Source organism: Semicossyphus pulcher, unplaced genomic scaffold (assembly GCF_022749685.1).
Source record: "Semicossyphus pulcher isolate SPU_LCO1_2020_fin unplaced genomic scaffold, fSemPul1.0.p SCAF_11, whole genome shotgun sequence".
Taxonomy (NCBI): Eukaryota; Metazoa; Chordata; class Actinopteri; order Labriformes; family Labridae; genus Semicossyphus; species Semicossyphus pulcher.
This window is the reverse complement of record NW_027211615.1, coordinates 24,160,686-24,186,910: the sequence shown is the minus strand read 5'-3', so window position 1 is coordinate 24,186,910 and position 26,225 is coordinate 24,160,686. Positions and strand designations below refer to the sequence as shown.

The 26,225-nt window shown below is 44.2% G+C and overlaps 1 protein-coding gene across 1 annotated transcript in view; it reads right to left on the bottom strand.

Moving 5' to 3' along the window:
- The window catches only part of jag2b (jagged canonical Notch ligand 2b), a 51,723-nt gene that overhangs the window by 23,528 nt on the left and 1,970 nt on the right, over positions 1–26,225 (bottom strand). The window contains exons 3-5 of the mRNA XM_069686506.1: positions 8,270–8,324; positions 3,227–3,484; positions 1,245–1,305 (exon numbers count right to left, since the gene is read on the bottom strand). Coding sequence (XP_069542607.1) covers positions 1,245–1,305; positions 3,227–3,484; positions 8,270–8,324 — 374 coding nt within the window. The remainder of the gene's footprint in view (positions 1–1,244; positions 1,306–3,226; positions 3,485–8,269; positions 8,325–26,225) is intronic.

Genomic DNA, 26,225 nt, shown 5'->3' with positions numbered 1-26,225 from the left:
CACGTACAATATGACAGCTTAAAGGGCCAGTTCGACGATTTTCAACCTCAGTCCTGTCATGCTGTTATGGGGAGCTAATGCCATTATGGCAGAACAAAATGCAATGTCGCTCTGTGCCTTTAGAGGACGCTATCTGCTTCTCCAATGGGCCCTGGAAAACCCATTCACACTTCCTCAGTCTAGGACGCCCGCCTCCGATGTCATGTCTCGTTCAAAATCGTCAGGTTTGAAATGTAGACTGCAGACCTGAAGATTTTTTAGACGATCCACCGGTATGTTCTTGCCGTATTGCCATTGTCTGCAGCTAAACAGTAGTATTTCACTCCAGCGTCTCGACCATTCCTTTCAGAGGGAGGGGTGCAATGCATGCTGGGTGTTGTAGCATGCTGAATGTTTGTACAACTTTCTCCACAGCTATGGCACCAATTTAAAATATTATTACTTTGACTGACAGTGGCTTTTTCCAGGTGGGCGAAAATTTGCGATAATGAAGCAAATCAAGTGAAACACGTCAAGCTGCAACTTTATTGCTGCTCTGTGCAAAAGGAGTACTTGCCAGTTCCTCGTTTATAAGGACTAATTAGTAAGAAAAGTCTGTCTGATATCACATTAGTGCAGCTCTATATCAGAGCACAGCGTCTGTGCATCTTTTGCCTGTAAACTGTAAACAGGCACGCGATGCTGCTGCCGTCGCTGATTATGTTGGCGACACCTCGTCCCGGTGCTGGTTAACGCTGTGGCTACATAAACAGACCGTTCACGGGGCGAACGTGCTGCGGAGTGTTTACTTTTAGTGGCTACACCGGCAGCGCTGACAGGGCACGAGGTCGTGTGTGCCGACAGGAAGTGAGATAAGATGAGCTTTCGTTTCCAAAAGTTAATGTGTACCGAGCTGGTCACACTGATTAAACACACATTTGAACACCGTTAGAAATGGTAGATGACTGTACCGTACAAGTAACCCAACTGCAGCCCACATGCATAAAGAAAAGCGTCGCTCCACCTGAACTCTCTACTTTTTCATGCCGGTGTCAGAGTCGCTGAAGTGTAGTAAAAGCAGGAGAGGGTTAATTGCTTATATGGACATTTTCCTGGTATAAATCCTGTTTAATTATTTAAAATTGCCATAAATATTGCAGAACAAAAAGTTATTGCAATGACATTTTTATTGTGCAGCCCTGGTTCATAGTAAGAAATAAAAGATCCTGCATATGAAAGAGACGAGATATTGCAGCCAGTCTTACTTGCATTCTCCTGGGACAGAGCAGCCGCCGTGTAACAGGTTGCAGCCTTGCCTGCAGATCGCTGAGAAAAAGAAAGACATCATAAAGGAAAAAGATTAAAAGGATGAAACATAAATTCCATTGGGAGACGAGTATCATTACATGTCTTCCCATAAAAAACACATCATTCTTTCCTTCTTTAAAGGACCGGAGAGAAGTGGGAGGCAATGACACGGAAAGGTGGGAGGAGGAGAAGCTCGTTTGTTTGCCATCTTTCTAACAAGTGCAACAAGACGTGAGAATTCATGGCACCCTGACCGAGGCAGGGGGGCGAGTACGGGACAACTTTATAGCCTGCATGTACAACACCACCCCCCCCCCTCTTAAAAACAAGCCAGCCCCTCTCCTCCCTCCTCCTCTTTTCACCCTTCGTCTTCTAAGGTCAGCTGGGTGATTTATTGAGGCCCCCCACTCTCTCTGACACCACCCACAAGCACGACCCCGACATGCTACACTGAGACATCAGCAGGCAGCGCACGACACGCTTCAGGCTCTCTTCTTAAAGCTGCTTAGACGACTACATCGGGTTAACGTGAAGAGAAGATGCTGTTGTGCAGTTTGGAGTCGATTTTAACCAATCATTGGTGAAGATGCTATGTTTACTACGACTTCATGTAACAGTCAAATAGGTGCAATACATTGAACTACATATTCAATACAAGCCTTTATAACCTTCATTACTTTGTGTTTGTGCCTGAAAATTCAAAGTCATTTGTATTTTTTTGTCTTAAAGTAAAAATCTTGAAGAATCTTTACATTTTTTTAACGTAAAGTCCAAATATATTTAGTTAACTATCATAATTGACAAAGAAAGGCACATTTGAGAAGCTGAAAGCAGATTTATGGCATCTCTCTGAATAATGTCCATCATGATCAGTCAATTATAAAAACTGTTATCAGTTGTACATGGTGATGCACGATATTGGATATTTTGCCGTTATCCGATATGCCGATATTTTACAACTCATTTAGCCGATTACCGATACCGATATTTTTTCCCCGCACACCTAATTGCAGAGATCATCAACTCTCTTCTGTATTGGAATGAGCGTACAGTATAATGGTGATACTCTTATCACATTTGTTACGACGGTCGGGGTGACGGGTCTTGAGATGGTTAATCAAGTTTGTAGTGTTGAAAGACTTTGCCTTGGCTCCTCCTCGCATCACCGAAGCTGAGCAGTCGTTGCAAATAGCAGTTTTGCTATCTATTTCGGACACTTGGACACAAAGTGAAAAACTTCTCACCACGGACATTTTGGCTTCTAACTCTCTCATGCTGCAGGTAGACACACGTGACGTCATCACGCTGCGCCGCGCAGGTCTTCTTCACGCCGGGGACATTGCGCCAAGGTCGGGCATTTAATCAAGCATGCAGCAGCCCATTATTTTATCGGTTAATTATATCGGCGTGCTGGCCGATATCCGATAGTTCATTTTTAAGCCAATATCGGCCGATACCGATAACGTGCCGATAATATCGTGCATCCCTAGTTGTTATCAATTGTTGCAGCTCTAAAAAGAAGGTATAAGTCAGTAGCCCCTTTTACACTGCCAGTTCGAGGCGGGACGCACGGAGTAAGAATAGCAGGGCGAAGTCGTTCCGCCTCTGAGCTGCCGTTAGAGGTAGTAACAGAGTTGAAACGGCGTCTGTGTAAACAGCGGACAGCGCTGTGTGTTTATGTGAAGAACGCGCTGTTTTTTACACCTCGTGCACGTTTTTTCTTCCACTACGCCAGAACGCTACGTTCTGGGGAACGCTACGTTCTGGGGCGGCTTTACGCTGGTGTAGCTCGGTTCAACGTAAAATGGCAAAGGCTGCATGACGGCGGAGCTACTGTCATTTTCTTGTGCTTGGCATAGTGGATTTAATATTAACAAGATAAGATCAAACCATCTTTAAAAGTTTTACAGTTGCTGTGAGTATGAGAATGGAAGCTCACCTGTCGTGCAGTCTGTGTCCATCCATCCATCCAGGCACACCCGGGCCCCTGAAGGCTCGCAGCGATAGTGACCGAAGTAGTCGTCACGAGGAACACACAGCTTGTTGCACTTGTTGCTGTAGTAGTTTTCATCACAGCGCACTCGGATGCGATAGATGAGGCGAGCCACCGGGCCGTCGTACAGGATGGTCTGCCAGGGGTCCCCGGGGTTTATCATACCGGTGTGAGTGCTGCGTTCGATCAGGAGCTCCCGCTCGTCTGAAAGAATAAAAACAATAAAACAATCAATTAAAGGCTGCTGTGTTCTGCTTTGAAGAACCAAGAAGATAAATGTTGAAAAGATCCCGTCCTCCCCCCGTTAATCACCCACACTTTGAGGAGGGTCACTGGGTTTTATGGAGCTATTAGCACGTTTTAGCTCCTTGCTAGCTGTCTGCTCTGTAGCGTTTTAGTTTTGGTTCACTCTCTCAGCTCTCAGGGCTTTGTTTACAGCTCAAGCAGGCAGCTGTTTTCATGAAACAGCTCTAAAGAATGCACCAAAACTACCTGCTCACCCCCAAACAGCAGAGTGTACATGATGAACTGTAGTGGAGCATTTAGCAGCTAAAGAGAGCCGCTGGTGGAGGCCAAAACAGAGCTTACAGAGAAGTGAATATTTGACTGTTGGATGTCTAAATATGCAACAACTATGCAACATTGCAATGCTGTGTTCACAATACAGTTGTGGCAACACTGACCAGTACGTGAAATGCCTCTGATACAGCCTAAAAGGCGGGTATCGGCAAGTATGCTAGTCAACGCATCGATCCAATACCGTCATTTTTAAGTCCCCCGAAAAGATTCAGCTTTTACCCCACTAGTCATGGAGGTTGATTCTTCTTCACTGCTCCAAAACAGTTGCATACAAAACACTGCAACCAGAGACAGTTCAGATTTTAGCTGCCACCATGGAGGTGTCATTGCTGCCACCAGCAACTTTTGTTTTATAGCAACAAAGAAGAAACGATTTACAGGTCATTTATGGTGTGACGATAGCAAACAACAACAGTGCGGTGCTAGTGGAGAGTGTAAGGATAGTCTGAGCTACATGCTAATAAAAGCGTCTGGAGGGGATGTATGTACTTGTTAATGTTTTCGGGTGTAACATGAGCCAGGCCATACACTGACAGGAAGATACAGTACAACTTCCGTACAGCATTACGTTTTTAAGACTACTGTACTGCTATCAGTAATCAGTACTGGCAGATGTCGCAAATTCAGGTGTCAGAATATGGAAGGAAAAAATGGCCCAAAAAAGTCAAACGTTGCAGCTTTTAATGGCCGACATTAGCTTTGGGTCGTCAGCCACTTAATGCATTTAATAAAGATGAGATCAATTAAGCTCTGGATGGATTAGCACACAAGCTAACACTACAAGTTAACATTTAACTTAATGTCTCTCCCCAGACAGATCACAGAAGCCCCCCAGCAGCCCCTTTTACCAGTAAGGGCATAAACATAACTTGTTTGAAACAATGACATTGAACAATAATGAGGCCTCTCCTTTCTTCTGTAGTAAAGTCACTCCCTCAGAAGATAAAGCCGAGCATTCTTATTCAGCAGACAGACACTTTGATATCAAGCTGTGTGTGTGTGCAAAGTACCCTCTGAATTTTAAGTACGCTATTGAAATTCATTGCCTGCAAATTGATCTATTTTCTGGAGATGGCACACATTAGCAGCGCCTCTCCGAGCTCTCTGTATGTGCACCGTCATGTCGGGAGGTTGCTACCATTTAGCCTCCGGCGCACCAACACTCACATTAAACACTGTTTGGCTCGGTGGGGCTCACTGCAGCGCCAGCCCCCAGAAAGAAAGCAATCTTTATCACAGTGGGATCGAGGCTGGCGAACAATCTCTGTGGAAAGAGGGGGTCTGTGATTTCCTTTCCTCCATGGCTTTGGGCTGCAATGCACCATGGACAAGTGAGCAAGCAGGAACACACACGCACACACACACACACACCTTCCTCTGCTGGGGGACTGACACAATGTCAGACAGAATTAAGCAACAATAACAGAAATAACCCCCGGCCGCTGCCAGATAGAGAACAATGGGCTCCGGGCCCGAGCCGGGCTCTGCTACATCGGTGTCTAAACACTGAGCCGGGCCGCCCAGTCCACTCCACTTCCTGCTCGATAAACACAAGGAAAACAGCCGGCTGCCTTTCCTGAGGACACAGGGGGAAGGGATGAGAGGCACTCTGGGGGACGTGACGCTGGAGGAGAGCGATCTCACTGACAGACAGACTCACTGGAGGGCTCTTACGTAGGTCGAGACAAGAGGCTGATGCTGAGTCAGGCTTAATTGCGAGCTTCACTCTCTGACAGTGTTTGGTTGTTATTCCAACCAAGTTAATCATAAAACCCAGACATGACAGGAGAGGTAAACCGGAAAGGAAAGACAGGATCAAACACATTTTCAAAGCTGATCGCTGCACTCAAGAATCCTGTAGTTTGGAACTGATAAGTCAGGATATGGTCAGACAGCTTCACTGCCAAGCTGTGGAAATCTACTGTTAACTTGTTCAAAGCTTTTCACAATTTAACCCACAAAAGGCTCGACGATCAAAGGCTCAGGATGTGACACGGTCGGAGCGTGCAGATTCCTGTTATGTCTGAGTTTACTCAGAGGAAGCTGGTGGACATCCAGTCGTCGGTGCTACTGGATGGTCAACTAAAAACCTCACAGGGCTTTTTAGCTCAAGCGGGGACGGCCCTACACATGGGTCTGTATGTGACTGAGTGAGTGAGGGTACTTTCAGAGCCATAGAGAGAGAGAGAGTTGCGACATCACAATGGCGGATCATGGAGCATATTGAATCTCAACTGACGCAACTCTCTCTGGATACTTTGTTCGTGGAGTAGGCGGAGCTGCTCCTCCGCTGCTCCTCCGCTGCTCCTCCGCTGCTCCTCCGCTGCTCCTCCGCTGCTCCTCCGCTGTCCTCACCTACGTCCGCAGCGCGCATATCCAGGGATAGTTTCTGGTCTTTGTTTTAAAGGTTTCGTGGGTTGGTCTTAACGGAAAACTCTTATTTACATTAGAAATAATTAACACACAGCGAAAACAATCGTATGAGCCTAGACGGAGAGACGGAGAGCGAGCGATCGAGGGGGAGAGAGGGAGAGATCGCACCCAAGTTACGTCTGTAACATGATGTCATTGATTTAGTTTACTAACATATATATTTATGGCCTGCGGGAGACTTCTGGCTACGTTTTTATTTCAATGAGGAGCCTGTGAGTGACTTTATCGATCAAATAAAGTGACAAATAAAGTAAAAAATACAACAACAACAGCCCGGGAAACACTTCAAAATAAAAGCATTGTGAACAAACGACGGGAGTCAGAATTCCAGATCAGGCTTTTACTTTGAAAAAGCGTACGTATATTGCAGAGATGCTAAAAATATACGTACATATGCAACTCTTTAATCACATTATGCTTTGAGCATGATCTGTGAAAACAGAGCACTGATTGTGTGTGCCACAACATTTCACATAAACAAATAAACATCTCATTAACATAATGATCTGCCCGGCTCGCCTGCCAGCTAAAGACTACAGTCTCTGCTGCTCCTCGCTGTGACCTGACCGAGGTTTGCCACGACGAGCAGACTCCCCTTGTGAGGTTGAAAGGAGCATTTGTTCCTGACGTTTTGGTTCTCTTGAACCCGTGACATCAAGGTTGAAATCAGCTGATGCCTGTGACCTAACAGCGGGGTCGGTGCGGCTTTCAGGCAAAGAACGGATCGAACCTGCCCAAGGTCCTCTTATCAGTTTGATCGGATTCCTTCCACACTTGGATAAAAGAGCATTTTCCTCACTCTTAAATTGGTAAATTTAATTAACTTAAAAGGGCTTAAAATGTGCGTCTTGTGTCTTGTACCTTTACACCCAAATTGCATCTATTTGGCGACTATAAAGCAAGTTGGCAACGACTACCTGGCAGAAAATCAACTGGCTGGTTTGTCAAGCAACACTTGGCCTTACATCCATCAGAAACATCAGAGCTAATCACTGTGAATGTACACAATTACCGCAGGCCAGCGTGCAGACACACACAATACACAGGGCCTGCCACAGTCTAATCAAAGCGCTGTGATGTCAAAATCTATTTCTTCTCCATTGTCTGCATTCGTGAGTGGAAGTGCGTTTGATGTTATGGACAAAACAGGATGTGATGACCTCATATAAATAAGGAGGAAGCTTAGACTGGAGAGGACAGAGAGCTCCAGTATATACTGTATACGCATTCATGTACCTGCTTGAATACACAGAGAGGCATTATAGAGACTTGTGAAATATGCCACCGTCTCCACAGATCAAAGTCCACACATACACACACTATAGTCCTGAATGGGTCCTCTTCCTCCCAGACGGAGCTACTGCTCAGACGGGAAAAAGGGGCCGTTCAGGAGTCCACCCAGCGGACATAAGCAAGGAAAACAGGATACAGCTGGTCACAACCGACCGCCAGAGCCGGCATAGCTGAGGAGGAACCAAGGCTCGTCCTTTATATGAAGCATCTTATACAGTATGACACACTCTCAATCTGCTACCTGTAGTGTTCAAGAGGAATTCAATGTGGAGGAGGAGGAGGTGGTGGAGGTGGAGGTGGAGGAGAGGAAGGAGAAGAAGCAGCGGAAGAAGAAGCAGGAGGAGGAGGAGGAGTAGAATAAGGAGCAGAAGAAGAAGAGGAGATGAAGGGGCAGAGAAAGAAGAAGAAGAAGAAGGAGATGAAGGGGCAGAGAAAGAAGAAGGAGATGAAGGGGCAGAGGAAGAGGGAGATGAAGGGGCAGAGGAAGAAGAAGAAGAAGAAGAAGAAGAAGAAGAAGAAGAAGAAGAAGGAGAAGAAGAAGGAGAAGAAGAAGGAGATGAAGGGGCAGAGAAAGAAGAAGAAGAAGAAGAAGAAGAAGAAGAAGAAGAAGAAGAAGAAGAAGAAGAAGAAGAAGAAGAAGAAGAAGAAGGACAGTATTAAGGTGTGTGTGAATGTTAGACTTACTGTTGCGTGTGCCGTTGTCCCAGTCCCAGGCTTCCACGATCAACGTGTATGTCCGCTGGAAGGAGGAGAAAGAAAATAAATTAGTCGGAGGACAAAACAACACATCCCTCGTCTCCATGACCTCCAAACAGTTTGAAGGAATTCTCTCATTTCTGTTCAGATGATCCCAACAAGCTACAGCAATCAGCACGGCTGCTCACTGGCTGATTTCTTTGGGTTGAATGCAGCATCGGTGACACCTCAGTCATTGATGAGATACAATAAACTGTTCATCTCTTCAGGAATCGAAAGCCAAAGCAAATACAGTGAATGATTCCTAAAGTTGCATCGTAAGAAACATAACATCTGCACTACCCTACAAGACTCAATATTTAGTTGTTTTTTTTAATGCAAGTACACTAAAAATGCTTTATCTTTTTCGGGGCGTTTTGTATTCTTCAGTTAATCAGATATTGTGATATTGTCTCGCAATATATCAATTATCGCAGAATCACTGTGTCGCGATATTATCGTCATCGTGGGCCACGTATGCGAGTTACCCTGCGATTCCGACCCCTACTAGTCACAGCTCACTTACAAACCCGCATATACAGTTCAGGTGATTAGATCATCATAATGTACGAGAACATCAACATATTTCATTCATGCATTTCACTGACCCGACGACTGATTCTTTGTCTCCTCTCAGATGAAAGAGGAACATTGAACTGAGGGCCATTGTCTTTTTGTTCCCAGAGGGAAGTACACGTTACCTGTAACTTTCATTAAATAGAGGAATGATGAGGATTGTTTTAGATACAGTCGCACAACTCCTCTAAAAGCATCCGCTCACACACACACACACTTACACGGATGATGCAAAAATCGATTTCATTGCTACTACAGAGTCTCTCATGAAACTTGGCCCCGTTACAGTGAGGTGGGCTCGAGTTACGCTGCCGGTGAAACCCAATGATACGGAGATGAGGGAGCCAGATTCAGTAAAGTACAACTGTGGAGGGAAGCCAAGAGAAGCTGCAGGACTCGGATGTGGAGAGGAGGAGACTCGAGGGAACTGGGAGCTGCTATCCTCATACCAGCAGACTGTTAGCGGGCTAGCGTTAGCAACCCGGCTACAGGAACTATTTAACGATTCCTTTGGCATCAACATCTATTTATCAGATGTAGAGCTAGCCTTTGTATGATAGCAACTGAAGAACAGCACAGACATCTACTTGTGCCATTTTTCAGTGTCTCTTTTAATCCTAATTCATTTCAACGTACCCCTTTACACAGTCCATATACAAAATAAAACAAAATAACTGGCTAAAGGGATTATTTTGTTTCATACCAAGTTATTCTTTACAATTTACCAGTATAACAGAAGTGCATCAATGTCATTCAATAAGTGAAAAAACAGACAATACATTTCATAATCCTTTTAGATCACATCCCCGGTAATATTGTGCATCTATTTGACAATATAGGCCAAAAGAAAATACAGAAAATCCATTTCTTTGTTTTCTTCTATCAAAATCCGATCATTTTTTCTTCCGGTAAAACTAAATTTCACGCGTGCTTACGTAAGTTAGCACCAAACAATTTCAACCAATCAATCTGCAACATTTAGCCACAGAGCACCAAGAACGCTCGGACAGTTAGCTAGCTACTGCGCTGTGGAGAACGTCTGTCTACGCCCACTTCTCAACGATCAAATCAAATCCCTCTGATGATATGTCCCGCCTGCACGTCCTGTTTCACTCGGAAATACGATACGGAAGCTAGATACTCTCGAAATGCCGTTTCAGCTCGACTTGAACGACTCAAGGCACTATCGAGAAGCTTTTCTCTGTTTCATATATTTTAAAAGGGTTATGTTTGTTTTGGTGCCATTGGTGAAAGACTTGGACTTGAAAGCCGGTAAAATGCAGGGACAATTTTGCTCTATATTCTGGCTCATTTCAGACTGAACAACTGACAAAAAGAAGTTGTTGAATCCTTGGTTCTTCCTTGGAACAAGTATTTGATTGTTAGCCTTACATTTCATAACTTAGATACACATTTAAATCTATACTTTTTACTGGATATTTAGAGATTGTCTATAAAACATGCAAAATGTAAATTAATGTAGCAAAAACGTGAGCATTCTGCACATCTGACACACATTAGAGTAAACAAACACCCATAAACACAGATGGAAACTAACCAAGCTAACCAGCATCACAGGGGTAATCTAGCTGGTGTGCTGCAGGGCACACTGCTAGGCAACCAGCTGACCTAAATAGCACTCATTACGTCACCACTAGTGACAGTTGTAGTAGCCACAATGTGACTGCTGTGACCTCTACTGTAATGTCATTGATAGGACGTTGTCTTTTAGGGGGGGTGGTCTGAAAAAAAAGGCATAAGGCAAGTATTTGAGGGACTTGCGGTTGCTTCAGTGACGCGGGAAAGAGAAATCACAGGGAGGGGGATTGGAAAATGTGTGTGTGTGTGTGTGTGTGTGTGTGTGACAGTCTGTGTTGTTGATCTGGGGGACCAACAAGCTGGTAGGCTGGTTGCTGCTGGGCTGTGGGATTAAGAAGGCTTGTCTGGCTGTGGGTGGTGGCGGGAGGAAGGGGAGGGGAGTGTTATTGTGGAAGACCACGGGTGACAAGAGAAGGGGATGGAAGATGACGGGACAGGGGTGAGCTAAAGGGCTTGGGTCAGAGTTTGAACACTGGGGGGGGGTACAGCTGTGTGAGACTGTAGCTACCGGTAAGACTCCTGAGAGGTTAAGACTCAAAAGTGGTAATAGAGGGAATGAGCGAGTCTGGGGGTTTATGGCGAGGGGCTACGCTCGTGCTTCTGTTGCCGGAAGCTCCGCCAACCCGTCCAACCGCAGACGCACAACAGATGCAGCCTCGAAGATGGATTATTTGACATGAACGTGGATCATCCCATGACATGTCGCTCGGCTTCTGACCTTTCCACCCATTCCCCCTCCCCCCACCACAACAGGGTGGGCTAGCTGCCCCAGTCTGAGCATGTGGGTGGGTGTATGCATATGCCAATGCATACAAGAGGATCCAGGAGTGGCAACGAATGCAGTAGTTGCAGGAGTTCTTGCGATGGTGCCTGAGTTGTAGACAACCTTTTAATGAGGCAGAATCAAAAGACCAAAGAAAGAACAGGTGGCCATAATGTGACCTCCACCTTCTGGGTTGACCTCAAATCCAGGCTCGCTTGCATGCCTACATGTTGTAATCGTTTGGTTAAATAGTTCCTGAGTCAGTGTATGTTGGGGTCGAGCAAAGCCAGGGACTAGTCTGGTTTCCCACAGACCATCCCAGTCTGTGATTAGCTGGATTAAGTGACAGCTGCCCAAATGGTTGGAACAAGATAGATGGATGGGCAGGGGGATAAAGGGGAGGAGTGGGGGAGGGAAGGGGGAAAGGCTACTGAACAAAGACCCTTGTCCCAACACCATAACTCACCCCCATCCCAATCAAAACCATTGTCCATGAAGAGACACAGTCAGCACGAGGACAATTAGTGTCAGCATGTGTGCTACTGAGCCCGGGCAGGACAGTCGCATGGGCAAAGTCAAAAAGGCTGCCAGTGGTTCTCACATTAGTCCTGCTCTTATATCCAACTGTGCTACAACCCAGAGAATATCCTAATTTCATCAACCTGCCCCATTTACTGGCCGAAAAAACTAAATTTGACAGGGTGAAATACTTCTTTCGAGACCGCAAAGAATCCTCTGTCAGTCAAATCTCCAAAACCCTTCCCGGCCCTTCCCCTAATGGATTAGAGGATTTACTCTGAGAAATCCTAGTTTTCAAGTCAAGAAGGGGGGCATGGTGAAAAAAAATTGGATGTTTATGTGTCTTGCACCGAGTGAACCCGCGTTTGCTTGGAATGACTCAACAATCAAGTGCCATCTTTGCATCACACGGGGCAAAATGAACCCAGACTTCTAATTTCATTTAATTCAGGAAGAGTCGTTTGAGTCAAGACACAAAACAGTCCAATTTGGTAATGGCCGAGGATGTGGCGGGGATGTCTGGGGAGAGCCACAGGTGTAAGTTCCCACGCCAGATGAAGGGTGGATGGGTGATTGGACGGTGGCAGCTGAAATAAAAAAGACACAGGGAACCGAGAGAGGTGGCAGTGAGAAGTGGAAGCAAGGGCAGTTTGGGGTCACTAAGCATGGGATCTGCACGCTTCTTTCTCAAAAGAGGGGTCAGCCCTCTGCATGTGGGGCGATGTGCATGTTTGCATTCGAAGAATACTAAGAATGTGAGATCCAGGCCTGGTGTGTAATCCCATGCAAGATCCCAGTCTGCCAACAATCCAGTATCAATGGAGGGGTGCGTCTGCATTGAAGAACCGAGGCTTGATTGACTCTTTTCTGCCTCTTAGGGAAAGTCCAGCTCAAATGTTGGTGAAGCTTTGAGAGATATTCCAAGGAGCCGTTACTGACGCTTCTAATGCAATAACTTTAAAATGCACAGATGGGCACTACCTACAAAACATTGTCTGCAACCTTGAGCTATTTCTGTTCCCATGTCATTGAGAGGTGACCTGATTGTCCACCTCCCTGTTCCCAGCTCTTCCTCCCGGGAGTTCCACTGACATCTCCTGATTTATTGCCTTCTGATGGGACATGAGGTCATCACGATTCATCCCGTGGCCAGTAATCGCCGCATGTAATCTTCATTAATCTGTGATGTCAATCCCAGCTTTTGGTTTTACTAGGGCTGAGTCTACACTATTCCAGCAAGGGCATCGAGCTACACCATTTCTGCTGAATTTCAAGGACAGTCAGAACAACAGCATGTTATGCATCTGGTACCATCTTTGGACATTGATCTTTGGAATTACTGGTCACATATGGATGATTAACAGCTGCACTCCATCACTTTTAATGGACATTAATGGGCAATAGCTGTTCTAATATGAGGAATAAAAGAACAATTGTCCCATAAATTATGTTAATCAAATCTGAAACGTCCAGTTGCATCATTCCAATTCAAACGTTACGACTAGATGCAACACCAAAAGTCTACCGAGCCTGAAACGGATTTCAACGGAAGAGGAAGTTGTAGATATTAGCTTCACCACTTTCCTTGCAACTCTACCTGGAGGTTGGACTCAAATGCAAATCTGTCTTGGTCTCGCTACTCAATCTGTTCATGGGCAAGGATCAAAGACCTCCAGTGGCAAAATCCTTGCAAGTGTGGTGATGATCCTGGCAGGCAGAGAAGTACCTTTACCCTTTTGACATCCGTACTTGACGTTGCTGTAAATTCATTGTCCCTGGAGCTCCACAAACGTATGTACAAATAAACCATTAAAATTTATGTCAGTCCTATTAATTAATATTACAACCCCCCCCACTTCACTCCAAATACTTGTACCTCACAAGACCATAAATTTACTTCACTTGCACCAAACGAGTAAAGATAAGTGATTGTGATTTGACACAAACTTTGCATCCTTGGGCACATCCTTCCCACATGGAATAAGTGATAAAAAATACCAATCCAATCATCAAGTGTGCTATAAAAGATGCATTCAGAGAGTCTTTATCGTGTCCTTATCTTGCTTTATTGAATCAAATGGGTTATTTTTGTCACTAATCGTTTTAGCTCGATAGTGCGACTTCCACCAGTACACAGTCTGCAAAAACTGTATATTAAATTAAACCGCACCCTATTTACAGCAGTTTTTCTCATCACATGTTGAGCATCACAGCTCAATCAAATGCCACTAATTTGTACACCTCCAACCTGAGGGAATAAGTCGTATAAAATTATCAGATTCTTTGTTGTTTGAATGAGACCCTGCAGACACGACGAGCACTACTCACAATGACTCATTACATGACAATATTCATTTACACTACTACAGCTACGTGTGTGGTTGAGAAAGCAGGTTACAGACTGAATAACAGTCATATCTCTGCTGGGTAGAGAGGTGGGGGGCTGTGAATCCTGCACACAAGTCGCTTGCCAGAGTCGTGTGCCAAGAGATGTCGCACTGAAGGCAGGGCATTTGGCTGGCTGTTGTACACCGGCTGTGCACACACACACACGGCCCATTGAGCATGCTGCTACTATGCCAACAGGGTCATTACCCATGCACTTATAATACAACAAACCCCTCCCCTCCTGGTGCTAATTAACCAGCGTGATCCAAGACTATGCAACACGTAAAACAAACACCGGCACATGCGCATTTGCATAGAGATGTTAAATGACTTTACATGGAAACCACAGATATCTCTTCGTAGATCTCTTGTAATTCACTTTAAACAAGGCTGCATGATGGTTCAAGATGAGGAGATACTAGTTTCTAGAGTTGGACATGTCTTAATCAGGGACAGGTCGCTCTTGAGTAAAAACATAGAGGTATGTACTTTACACGTTTAAGCATCATCATGTGTGCCAAAAAACATCAGACAAACAACTTCAAAAGGTTTCAAACAATCAGGAGGACGCTCGGTTCTCGCGGATCTTTCCTCAGGTCTTACTTTGCCGGTGTAATTCCTGATCCGAAGCAACAGGGCGCCTGACTGGAGAGCAACGCAGCACCGCCTCCAGCCGAGCCCCATTATCATTTCAAACAGGTTCAACAGTACAGTGACAATTTAACTGCCCGTGTAATGACGTGCTTTAATTAGCCCCACAAGGAGACTCTAGCACCTGCAGACCATTCATTAACAAGAGGCAGGGGACACGGTGGGCTGCGGCATCGTTTACAGACTCACAGGACACACAGGTCAAACGTTTGAACCACTGCTTTGTTCAGACATACCCTGATTATTCCACGCTTTGCAAATATATTTAAGGGGCGGTTACAGTACTTTACAGTCGGTCTAAGACTGCAAATTATTCGTTTTTTCCCGCACCCTTTTAAAACCTGGCCGAAACATCTTGTAAATAGACTTTAGGCGTAGGTACATTGTTCAGGTTATAATCATGAACACTGTAGAAATGAACAGACAGAGGAGCATCCTCGAGGGTCAAATGAGTTAAAACTGCGTCATCATAACAACAATGACCCACACAGTCGTCGTCACGTCACTGTAAAAGGAATACTTACACTCCAGATGTTCCAGGGATGAACATACCGCATAAACAGTATAAAAAGGACCCCCAAGGTTTTCTTAAACAGTTATTGTTTAGCTTTTACAATGGAAGTAATGCAGGTAATCTTTTCCATGGTACAGTTGTGAATCAAATTTGAATGGATATAATAAAGTAGTCAATCTATTACAATAATAACATACTGTACTTTTAGCAGGTCCAGCGTGCAACTTCAGGTCTACTCATCTTGCATCGTGTTTCAAAGGATCCTAACGATGCTGTTGAAGATTATCAGGAATATTTCCATTACAGCCCAAAAGCAATTTGAATGTTGGTTTACACATTCAAAAACCATGAAGCCTCTTCACGTGATTGGCTCCTCACATTGCAGTGGTCTGCTTAAACTGTGATTTGCAGCAGGGCACCAACCGGAACAAGAACACTGAGGCTGAACGGATGTGCCTTATACATTTGCTTCTGAATAACAAACAGAGAGAGAAGAGACATGCCAACATCTTCACGATAAATGGAATGGACTGCACTTACATAGCACTTTTCTAGTCTTGCAACTCATAGCGCTTTTACACTTCATTACACATTCACCCATTCACACACTGATGGCTACTACACTTCAACATGTAGACTGAGGGAGCTGGGGATCGAACCACCATCACCCCTAGCTTCCAGTCAACGGTCATCATGACAGAGCACTAAACAGAAAACTAACAGGAGATTAAAAGGCCTGGCTTCTGCCGAGGTTGGTTTCGTACACAACTATCCAAAGACATCTGTCGGTACACTAATTTCAGGATTAAAGTCTGGGCTGGAGAGTCTGGAGAAACTGTGCGAGCTAACTAGGTAAGGAGAGCAGAGAGGGAAACTGGTGCACTTGGCACAGGCTGAAATGTGTCACCACTTTCCCAGAATGGGATCAATAAAGTACATCTATCTATATATCTGCCATCAGTAGAAAGTCACGGAGAAAGCTAACACAAACAGCACAACAGCAAGTTATCTCAATAAACTCCACTTAAAAAGGATTAAATAGGGCAGAACATTCCTCAACACTGACAACTGCTTTGAGCAAGTACGGTAATAAGGAACATCGTCAACAGCTGATTCCAAAAATACCAGATTTGTGTTCAAATTCAGGCTACAACATCAACATGCAAAGCACAAGTTCCAACATCCTCACCTCCTCGAGGCTCAGATGAGGAAGACTACGGCTAAATTTAGGGACCCTTAAAGCAGCACTTGTACACACTGTACCTTCCCTGAAATCACAGAACAAGCAAAACAAAGTGTTCTCAGAGGAAATCCCCACCACCTCCTCCCCGACACCAACACACAGATCCATTTAATATGAAGGATGAAGTCAGAGTCAGATGGTCAGATGGAGTTCAGAGCACACGGGCTTCCACAGGGCAGCTGTCCAGATCACACACTCAATACTACACTGCATCTTTGTTGATGAGCGAAGCAGCAACACAGATGTCGGTCAGACTTGTAAACTGCGACGACAGATAACAAGACGTGAGATTTCTGAGAAACCGAACGTGCAGTGTCTGAGGGTGGAGAAATTAGGGCATGGGGGAACGAGAGAAACTGATGTAGCAGCTCGCAGTATGAAAATCACTAAAACCACTTTAATTATTGATGCCTGTAAGAACACAAAATGTTGAATGAATTAATCCTCTGCTCTTCCAAGAAGTCCAAAACTGTCTGATATGTTTCCACAAAGCAAACGTAGTGTTACAATGAAATATGTATGGAGTTCGGTTGATTTAAATTGATTATTTTAGGCCTTTTAGTCACTACATGATAGCATCAAAGCTAGCTCTATGTTATGAGTGAGACCCTGCATGCAGGTTTGTCAAAAGTCTACGAAGGCGAGGGCGCTGGTTTAGCTCAGGGGGTACAGCAGGCGCCCCATATATAGAGGATAGGGATGCACGATATTATCGGCACGTTATCGGTATCAGCCGATATCGTCTTAAAAATTAACTATCGGATATCGGCCAACACGCCGATATCTGCCGAGATAATTAACCGCTAAAATAATGGGCTGCTGCATACTTGATTAAATGCCCGACCTCTGCGCAATGTCCCTGGCGCGAAGAAGACCTGCGCGGCGCAGTGTGATGACGTCACGTGTGTCTACCTGCAGCATGAGAGAGTTAGAAGCCAAAATGTCCGTGGTGTGGAAGTTTTTCAAAGTGTCCGAAATAGATAGCAAAGCTGCTGTTTGCAATGACTGCTCAGCTTCGGTGATGCGAGGAGGAGCCAAGGCAAAGTCTTTCAACGCTACAAACTTGATTAACCATCTCAAGACCCGTCACCCCGACCGCTGTAACAAATGTGATAAGAGTATCACCATTATACTGTACGCTAATTCCAATACAGAAGAGAGTTGATGATCTCTCGGCTAAATGAGTTGTAAAATATCGGCATATCGGATATCGGCAAAAAATCCAATATAGTGCATCCCTAGTCCTTCCCCTAATATTTTGTCTCTCTTTAGCGGTCCTACAAATAAAGGCAAAGGTGTCCTAAAATAATCATTTAAAAAAATCCATGCATGTTTGTTAACAGATTAGCACAATGTCACCAAGAGTATCACAAAATTAGGCTACAAAAAAACTTTCAATATGGCGGCAATCCCTTAAAAATTCATTTTCAGAACTTCCCATCATTACTACTTAAAATAAAGATAACTATGCGTTTATTCCAAATTTATGATGATTAATATATATCGACTATGGTGGTAAAAGAATCTGATGTAGACATGTGGACTAAACACAACGTAAGAGCTCTTTGCCGTACGTAAAAAAGACAAAATACTGAAAATGTACACTTAAGCCTTCATGTATGTGTAATTACAGCCTTTAAAATGCAAACAGCAGACCCGGAGCACCACTTTCACTAAAAGGGAGTGTCAGTTCTGCCTCACTTGCTAATTGCATAATCAATACGGAGCTGAGCTGAATCACAGGTGAGACCGCTGTAAGTGGCTTTCCAGGCAGCAGCCCTGGGACCAGACGAGGAGGGATGGGGGAGGGAGACACAGAGAGAGAGAGAGAGGGAAGATAATTGTTTACTAGAGGCCTATGTAGCCGTCTCCTAGCAACAGCTCTGACAGGCTCCGCATCAGGTGTGGCTAACCATGGCAGCCTGGGTTAGCCTTTGGTTCTGTGCGCGCGTGTGTGTGTGTGTGTGTTTGTGTGTGTCCAAAATAAAGCTAACTGCTGTCTCAGAGAGGAGAGAGGGAGCGGAAGAGACATACAGTACAAAGTGTTTGAATGAGCCGCTACTAAAGCCTCTGTCCTACTTCTTACTACAATTAAACACCACAGTGCATGAGCAAGAGTCCCAGGTGACTGTTCCCTTCACCTTAGGTTAAGGTGCTGGATGTTAGCATGGAAGAAAACCAGACACAACGACAAGAAATCAAGACAGCTGCTACATGTGTATTTCTGGAGATCCAAAAAATTTTGTAAAATCCTAATTGGTATAAACAACTAAAACTTAGCATAGCATAAACCCAGCGTTGATCATCTTATGTAACTGGCAGAGGCTGCTATGCAAAATGCCCAACTGTCAATCAGGACTAATAACATCCACACACCAGAGCAATTTGGGATGTCTTGTCCGAGGACACGTCCACATGTAGGCCGAGGGAGCTGAGGATCGAACCATCAACCTTCCGATTGAGAGACGACCGACTACCACTGAGCACCAACCGCCCAAAACAACATGGACATAGCTAGCTTGAAGCTAACTAACATGTTTGCTCGTGACACTAATGAAACATTTCAGCTAGCCTACCACAAAATTAGATTGAATCTCCAACGTGTTACATCTCAAGAAGCATTTCGGACTCTAAAACTAAAAGTAACCAAGAATTTTAACCTCCAGATGTCCAACAACAGCCATACAAAGTTTGGTTTAAGTATTCTGTAATCTAAAGAGCGACAGAGGAGAGTAATGTTTGCTGCATTAAAGGGCTGGGCGATCAGAAGAATGTATTGGCCATCTGCGATCGTCTAAGCAACTTTTTGGGGGGATTATTTTTTGGGGAAATGTTAAAAACGGACTACCTCCAGGATGTGCCCAGGTTTGCACCCTGCTCAAACAATAGCATGGTTATATTAACACCGACTATTGCAAGCGGAAGTGTCCTTCATCTGACACAACTGGAGTCTTGTTAATAATATCTTCACAGCTTACCTCTTAGAAAAAACTAAGGTGATTTGTTTTGTTTAATTTAGGGAAATTACTTTCACTAAAATTTGATTTTTTCATTAGCGACAGCAGATAAGGATAATAGCATGCATGTGTTGAGAATGACAAGCGAAACAACCCCCACGTTAACACTGTATATTAGCAATCGCTTCTAGTTGGGTTGAGAGTTGCAGGTTTGACATTTTTTACATATCGCCCAACCCTAATTCTTTACAGTAACCTTTGCTGATTCAAAATTCAAGTGCAAAAATGCACTTCAGGCAACAAGATAGCTCTTAAGTCGTTTGTAGAAGTAGAATACGTCTGATCTTGAAATACAAGTAAGTCAAGAACTTGATTTATTTGTATGAGAAAGACGGGGCACGCAGAACACACACAGCAGACAGTAGCACAAAAAAAAAAGCATGAAAGCTACGCTGTGCATTTTGTGTACGAGCAGTCAGAGCGGCGGGCCAAAACCATTCACATAGTTTGGGTTCGTTCCAAGCGAAAAAATCTCCAGCAGGTCTGTGCAGATTAACACGTCTTTGAAATGTGAATGAGATTTTCTAATACTTCACAAGTCAAGATGATCAGACCTGTGAGGCTGACAGACATCACACCAAGGGAGTGTATGAGCATCAGTCCAAACTAGATAAAAGATACACGTAAGAGGCTGGGTGTTATTTTTACAAGAATATAAGGGTTTAAATTTCCCTGACTGCCTTATTGACTCAAAATCTGTCGTTGGTGAACAACTACAGCTCTGGCTAACTACTACATGCATCTATTTACAAGCTAATCGAGGTCTGGTGCATATCCGAGTTCAGAGCAGATACAGTTACAAGCTGGCTCGCTTCAAACACCCGGCTGATGTAGCTGGGGGGGCGGGGAGGGCAAGGGAGGCACAGAAATGTCACCGGCAATTTCATTAGTGATCAAATGGAAGTACGACGTGTCTCTCTCCCTGCTCTCTCCTAAAGTGCTCATACAGCACGGGCTAACAAAATGGAAACTCAATCAGATTAGCCAAACAAGGCCTGAAGTCGGTCAGCTGACTGCTGGAGTGCGTTAACGTCTGAGGTCCATTCATAAAAGTACAGTGTGGTTTACATGCAAACTACACTGCTAACTTAGATCACAAACCTGCTTCTAAAGGCTTGGTTCATTTATTTTAGGGGGGAAAAAATGTTTAATTTTGTTGTGAGTAAACATCAGGGGGTTATTAGCCTAGCTTAGCATAAGTACAAAAAAGGAAAACAGTTATCCTGTGTGTCTATAAAGTTCCAAAAATACACCTACCACCACATCTAAAGATGTCAAATGACAGCTAAAGCCTTCTTTGTTTGCTTAATCAATACAGATGCAGACATCTTAAGACAACAAATTTGGGAGTTTAAGACCCAGCTCTTTCATGAACACCTCTGCACTTAATGTTATTGAAGCTATTGATGATGATGACATTGAGGATGTTGTTGATGTTGATTAACAAAAAATACAAATAAAAAAACACCCAAAAAATGGCACCAGTGTCCACTTGAAGCCGTTTGTTGGCTCTTACTGACTTTGTTCCCTCCTGTCTTAATCGCTGCTTGTGTTGTATTAACTCTAAGATGTACGTCGGTCTGCTAAATTAAATTGTAACACTGTACTTAATAAATTAAATCCAAACTGATGACAATCTTGTTGTCATCATCATGTTGTTATTATATCTCTGTTTTTGTAAGGATTCACAAAGCAGGAAACATTTAAACTTGTTAGCTTAAGATAAGCAACTGTTATGCTAAAAATAACCATTAGCCTAAGCTATCCTTTTGTGTGTAGTGCTAGTAAGCAAATGTTAACATTCTAAACAAAAGCATTAACGTAATAACATACATCTTAAACACCACCTGTCAGCACTACCTTAGTGTACACATTAGCATTTAGCTTAAAGCACCGCTATGCCTAGTACAGCTAGACAAACCTGCTAGTTTGACTGTATAGCTCTGTACTTTTAGCACTTACTTATGTCACTCACAGAACGAAACTTAGCTTCTTATTCCTTAAAGTTAAAGCCCTATAAGAAGGACAAAATATAAGAGTAAGAAAATGCTAAATAATACCTTCATAGCTATCCACAATTATGTTTCTTTCACAAGCTAACCTCCCTTACTTTTTAACAATCTTACTCCTTTAAAGTCTTGCGTTTCTCTTACTGTGATTTGACTGTTTGTCACTGGGAAACAAATATTCCCTTCATCTGTCACTGATAACAATATCAATAACAAAAAAAGCCTACAAACCCTTTCACACGAGAAAGCAGAAGTTGTGGGGCGCTGGTTAAGCTCAGTAGATAGAGCAGGTGTCCCATGTACAGAGGCTAAACTGCTCGCAGCATCGGCTGCAGGCTCGACGCCAACCCGTGACCATTTGGTGCATGTCATCCCCTACTCTCTCTTCCCCATATTTCCTGTCAGCTCATCAAGGCAAAAAGACCAAAACATTGTCTTTTAAAAAAGCAGAAGTAGTGTGCATTTACTGTAAATCATAACCTGAGGGGAAACCTGAAGTGAGCTCAGAGGTGGCAGCAGCATCAATAGTATCTGTACTGACAAAGTGGTGAGACAAGCCAGAGCTGAGAATCACTGGGAGACTTCCAAACGATGGATAAGCACCATGCAATCTGAGTTAAATCAGCCATTAGCAACTGCATTACACCGATGTGGTGATAACTGGGCTGAGAGGAGAGAAGGGGCTATGATGAAGCATTTCCCAGAAATGCAGGATGAGTTTCACTGTTTCAGCCCGACTGCTCGACACTCAGCCGAGAGATGAAAAGTGCTCTTTGAGAATTGGCTCGAGTGCCTATTCAGAAAATTACAGGCATCAAAGGAGCATTGTCACCGCTCGGGATTTCAAGGTCAATTTGAAAATCACTGTTTTGTAAGAAAGATATTCAGTATACCTACATCAATCACCGAGTCCCTGAACACTTCATCAGCTAGAGTTTTTTACCAGTTTTAGCGATTATAGGCGTCTTTAAAGGGCCGGTTCCCTGATTTGCAACCTCAGTCCTATCATGCTATTATGAGGAGCTAACGCCATTATGGTAGGAAGAAATGTAGTTTCGCTCTGTGCTTTTGGAGGACACTATCCACTTCTCCAATGGGCCTTGAAAACCTCCGCCAGACGACGTAAAACGTGTCATCTGGCGGAGGCCAGGGAGCTCGCTAAACTACACTTCCTCAATCTAGGACGCCCACCTTCGATGTCATGTCTCGTTCAAAATCGTCAGGTTTGAAATGTAGACTGCAGACCTGAAGATTTTTTAGACGATCCACCGGTATATTCTTGTCGTGTTTCGGATTCTGTACCGCTCTGAGCCTTTGCCTTCCGCGATCAATGTCCTTGACTAGAAAACAGTAGTATTTCACTCCAGCGTCTCTCGCTGGGCCGTTCCTTTCAGAGGGAGGGGTGCAATGCACGCTGGGTATTGTAGGAATGTAGAATGGGCGAAACCACGAGCTGTACGACTTTCTCCACAGCTATGGTGCCAATTTTAAATATTATTGCTTCTATCGATCACAGGGCACACCAGCTTTGACTGACAGTGTTTTTTCCAGGAGTGAATTGCTCCTTTAAGTTGTGATTGAACGTTAACTTCCAATAAGACGAATGTGCTCGAATTATGTCAGCTTCCTGAGAAGGATAACGCCTGTAGATTGCATGTCTAATAGGCCTTCAAGCTCTGAGAGAAATCTGTGATGTGTGATACACTCAGCAATCTGCAATCTGATTCTCAGATAAGGAAAAGGGAACCAATGCAGCTCCATTTTCTCACACTGTCGTGCTTTATTTCTGAGTTTTATCAGTAAAGTAGTTCCTCTATTCTTTTATTTCATACCGTCTCAGGATGACAGAAGAGTCCAGCCCTCGTTGGCTCACACAGGGCTACAAATGGGCAATCAGCCAGACGACACAGCCAACAGTACACTGCATCTTTGTTTCTTCAGGGAGGAAAGCGACAACGCCACGGCAAGTGACCCCGCGGGCTTGTTGTGACATCTGGCACTGGAATAGTGCACGGTTATCAGCCTGGGCCACTTCACGGAAACACAACACACCAGAATAGCCCTCTTCACCTCCGCCTCGAGGTGTCAGTCAACGAGTCAAAGGCGAGTCTGCTGGCGGTTCATATTCCACGTGACGAGGAACGTTTGATGCTTTATAAAGATAAATCCAGGGTTGTGTGCGGAAAATCAGTTAGCCTGGGTGCTAACAATCCCACCTGCTAATCTACACAAAAGCCTCCCTCATTAGATATATGGCCTTTACTGTGTGAAATCACACCTTTGCCATTCTCCCCTGAAGCTTTAAAGGTGGCTGTTAATTCACTAAGAGGTGGTCCGCCTCTGCTATAAACAGCTGCGGGAAACCCTCCAATCATTAAATACACAAAGAAGAAACCTGGATCAAACATGTGATGCCTTCAACACAAAAGACTTCTGAAACACAGAGCATAAGGAGAGGAGTACTCACACACGGATCTGCTCATTATTAAACCCACCAATTATGTAAATCAAGTTTTATCCAATTAAAACTAAATTTGGTTTTTTGCCTTTTGTGGCTGAATGTCCAAAAAAAGCAGCTCGAGCTTCTCTTCAAACATGACTGCGTGCGGCTAATGATGCACTCATTATTCCTCCGAGGAGTCAGTTGATCATTTGCGTATTTGAAGACTCTCGCTAGTTCAAAGTGTTAAAGGAGACTTATTCAAATATCCTTTTTTGTCTGACCTACAATAAAATACCCAGAGATATTTAACTAATTATCTTAGAAGACAAAGTGAGCCAAGTATTTGCATTTGAGAGGCTGTGTTCATTGATTCTTTTCGCCTATTTTTGCATAAACTATAAGATTTATGTTCTGCTGATCATCTAGTTTGAGTTTCAGTTCTGCTGATTAGTTTCTTTCTTTCTTTTTGGGGGGATTTTTATGCCTTTACTGAGAGAAGAGAGAGTGGGGATGACACCCGGCAGAGGGCCGAGGGTGGGAGTCGAACCTGGGGCTGCCGCATCGACGTCTGTTGCCCTTGTATATCGGTCGCACAATTTAACTGCTGAGCTAAACCAGCACTCGTGATAAGTGTCTTTGTAACTGAATATTTTAAAAAACAAAACAAAAGCTTTACAATCCAATTTCCTCTAGATTGACTCCATGTCTTTAGATGTCTTGGCCATAACCAAAGGCCATAAACTAAGATGTACACACTTAATTATCACAGATGTTAACGACAGGCAGCGAATAGTTGCAACTAGACAGCTAGAGCTGGAAAATGTCTGCATTTTGTATTCAAAAAATTTCAATAAAATAGTTGCAGATTACTTATTCTGTTCATTTCTACTTCAAATAAAGCAAAACACCATTCAGATTACAGTCTAGTTTCATTGGCCAAATAATAAAACCACTACATTAAACATCTTAAAAGGGCCAGTTCGCCGATTTTCAACCTCAGTCCCATCATGCTATTATGAGGAGCTAATGCCATTAGGGTAGGAAAAGAAAATGCAATTTGGCTCTGAGCCTTTGGAGGACGCTCTCTCGCTGGGCCGTTCCTTTCAGAGGGAGGGGCGCAATGCACGCTGGGTGTTGTAGGAATGTAGAATGGGCGAAACCACGAGCTGTTTGCGCAACTTTCTCCACAGCTTTGGCGCCAATTTCAAATATGATTGCTTCTCTCGATTACAGAGAACACCACCTTTTTCAGGCTTTTCCAGGGGCGAATTGCTGCTTTAATTAAAACATGAAGCAACTTCGCAACAGCTCCTAAACTATACGTCATTACATTATCAACAGCAATTTACACCAGATTCAGTCAAACTCCATAAGAACAAGAGCTGCAGTGCACAATGCTCAAACTAACACTGCCGCATGCACACCTTACTCCATCTATCACTCCTCTGCAGTCAGACGTGCTTAATTGCCCTGGAGGGGCCACCAGGGGCCACCTGGCACCCACAGCAGGAGATGAAGCTGAGGGGTGAATAAGGGGGGAAGAGAGAGAGGTGTCGAAACCATCCAGCAGCAGGCCTACATACTGAACCGCTGCCCCGGGGCACCGCTCACTTCAGCTCAACACATAATTCAAACGCCCAGCGTAATGTCACTCATTCATCATTACAATAGAGAATTAAGTGGAGCATCCATCCAACACATACAACCAGGCTGCACCCTAAAGAAGGGACATGCCAATCTCGTGGCTCACACCAGACTCCAGTGAAATGTTGGCACCGTGCATCAAAGTAAAAGTTAGATGGCACGACTTCGACTTTTACTTTGCCTCTCTTTCCAACAACAATCCAACAAAATGAACCCTTTCCCACTTGATGGATTGTATTCCGACGTGTTTAGCATTAAAACCCTCAAGAATCAGCAAAACTATCATGTTCTGAGGTAAACAGACTTAACATAACCGTTTCTCATACGAGAAGTAGCAGAGTTCCCCCTCCAGGGTCTACATATCAAAGCATTTCCCCCAGTCTAATTACCCTATCACGGCCTTGGCAGGTGCAAGCTGCTGAACTGGAACAAAGCCAACCCTCATATATCAGGGCAACTTTAAAAGACGACCCAGATGACACTGCGAACCGCTGTAGCTGCAATCGGATCCTAGAGAAGCATGCGACCGTTCAGCCGTG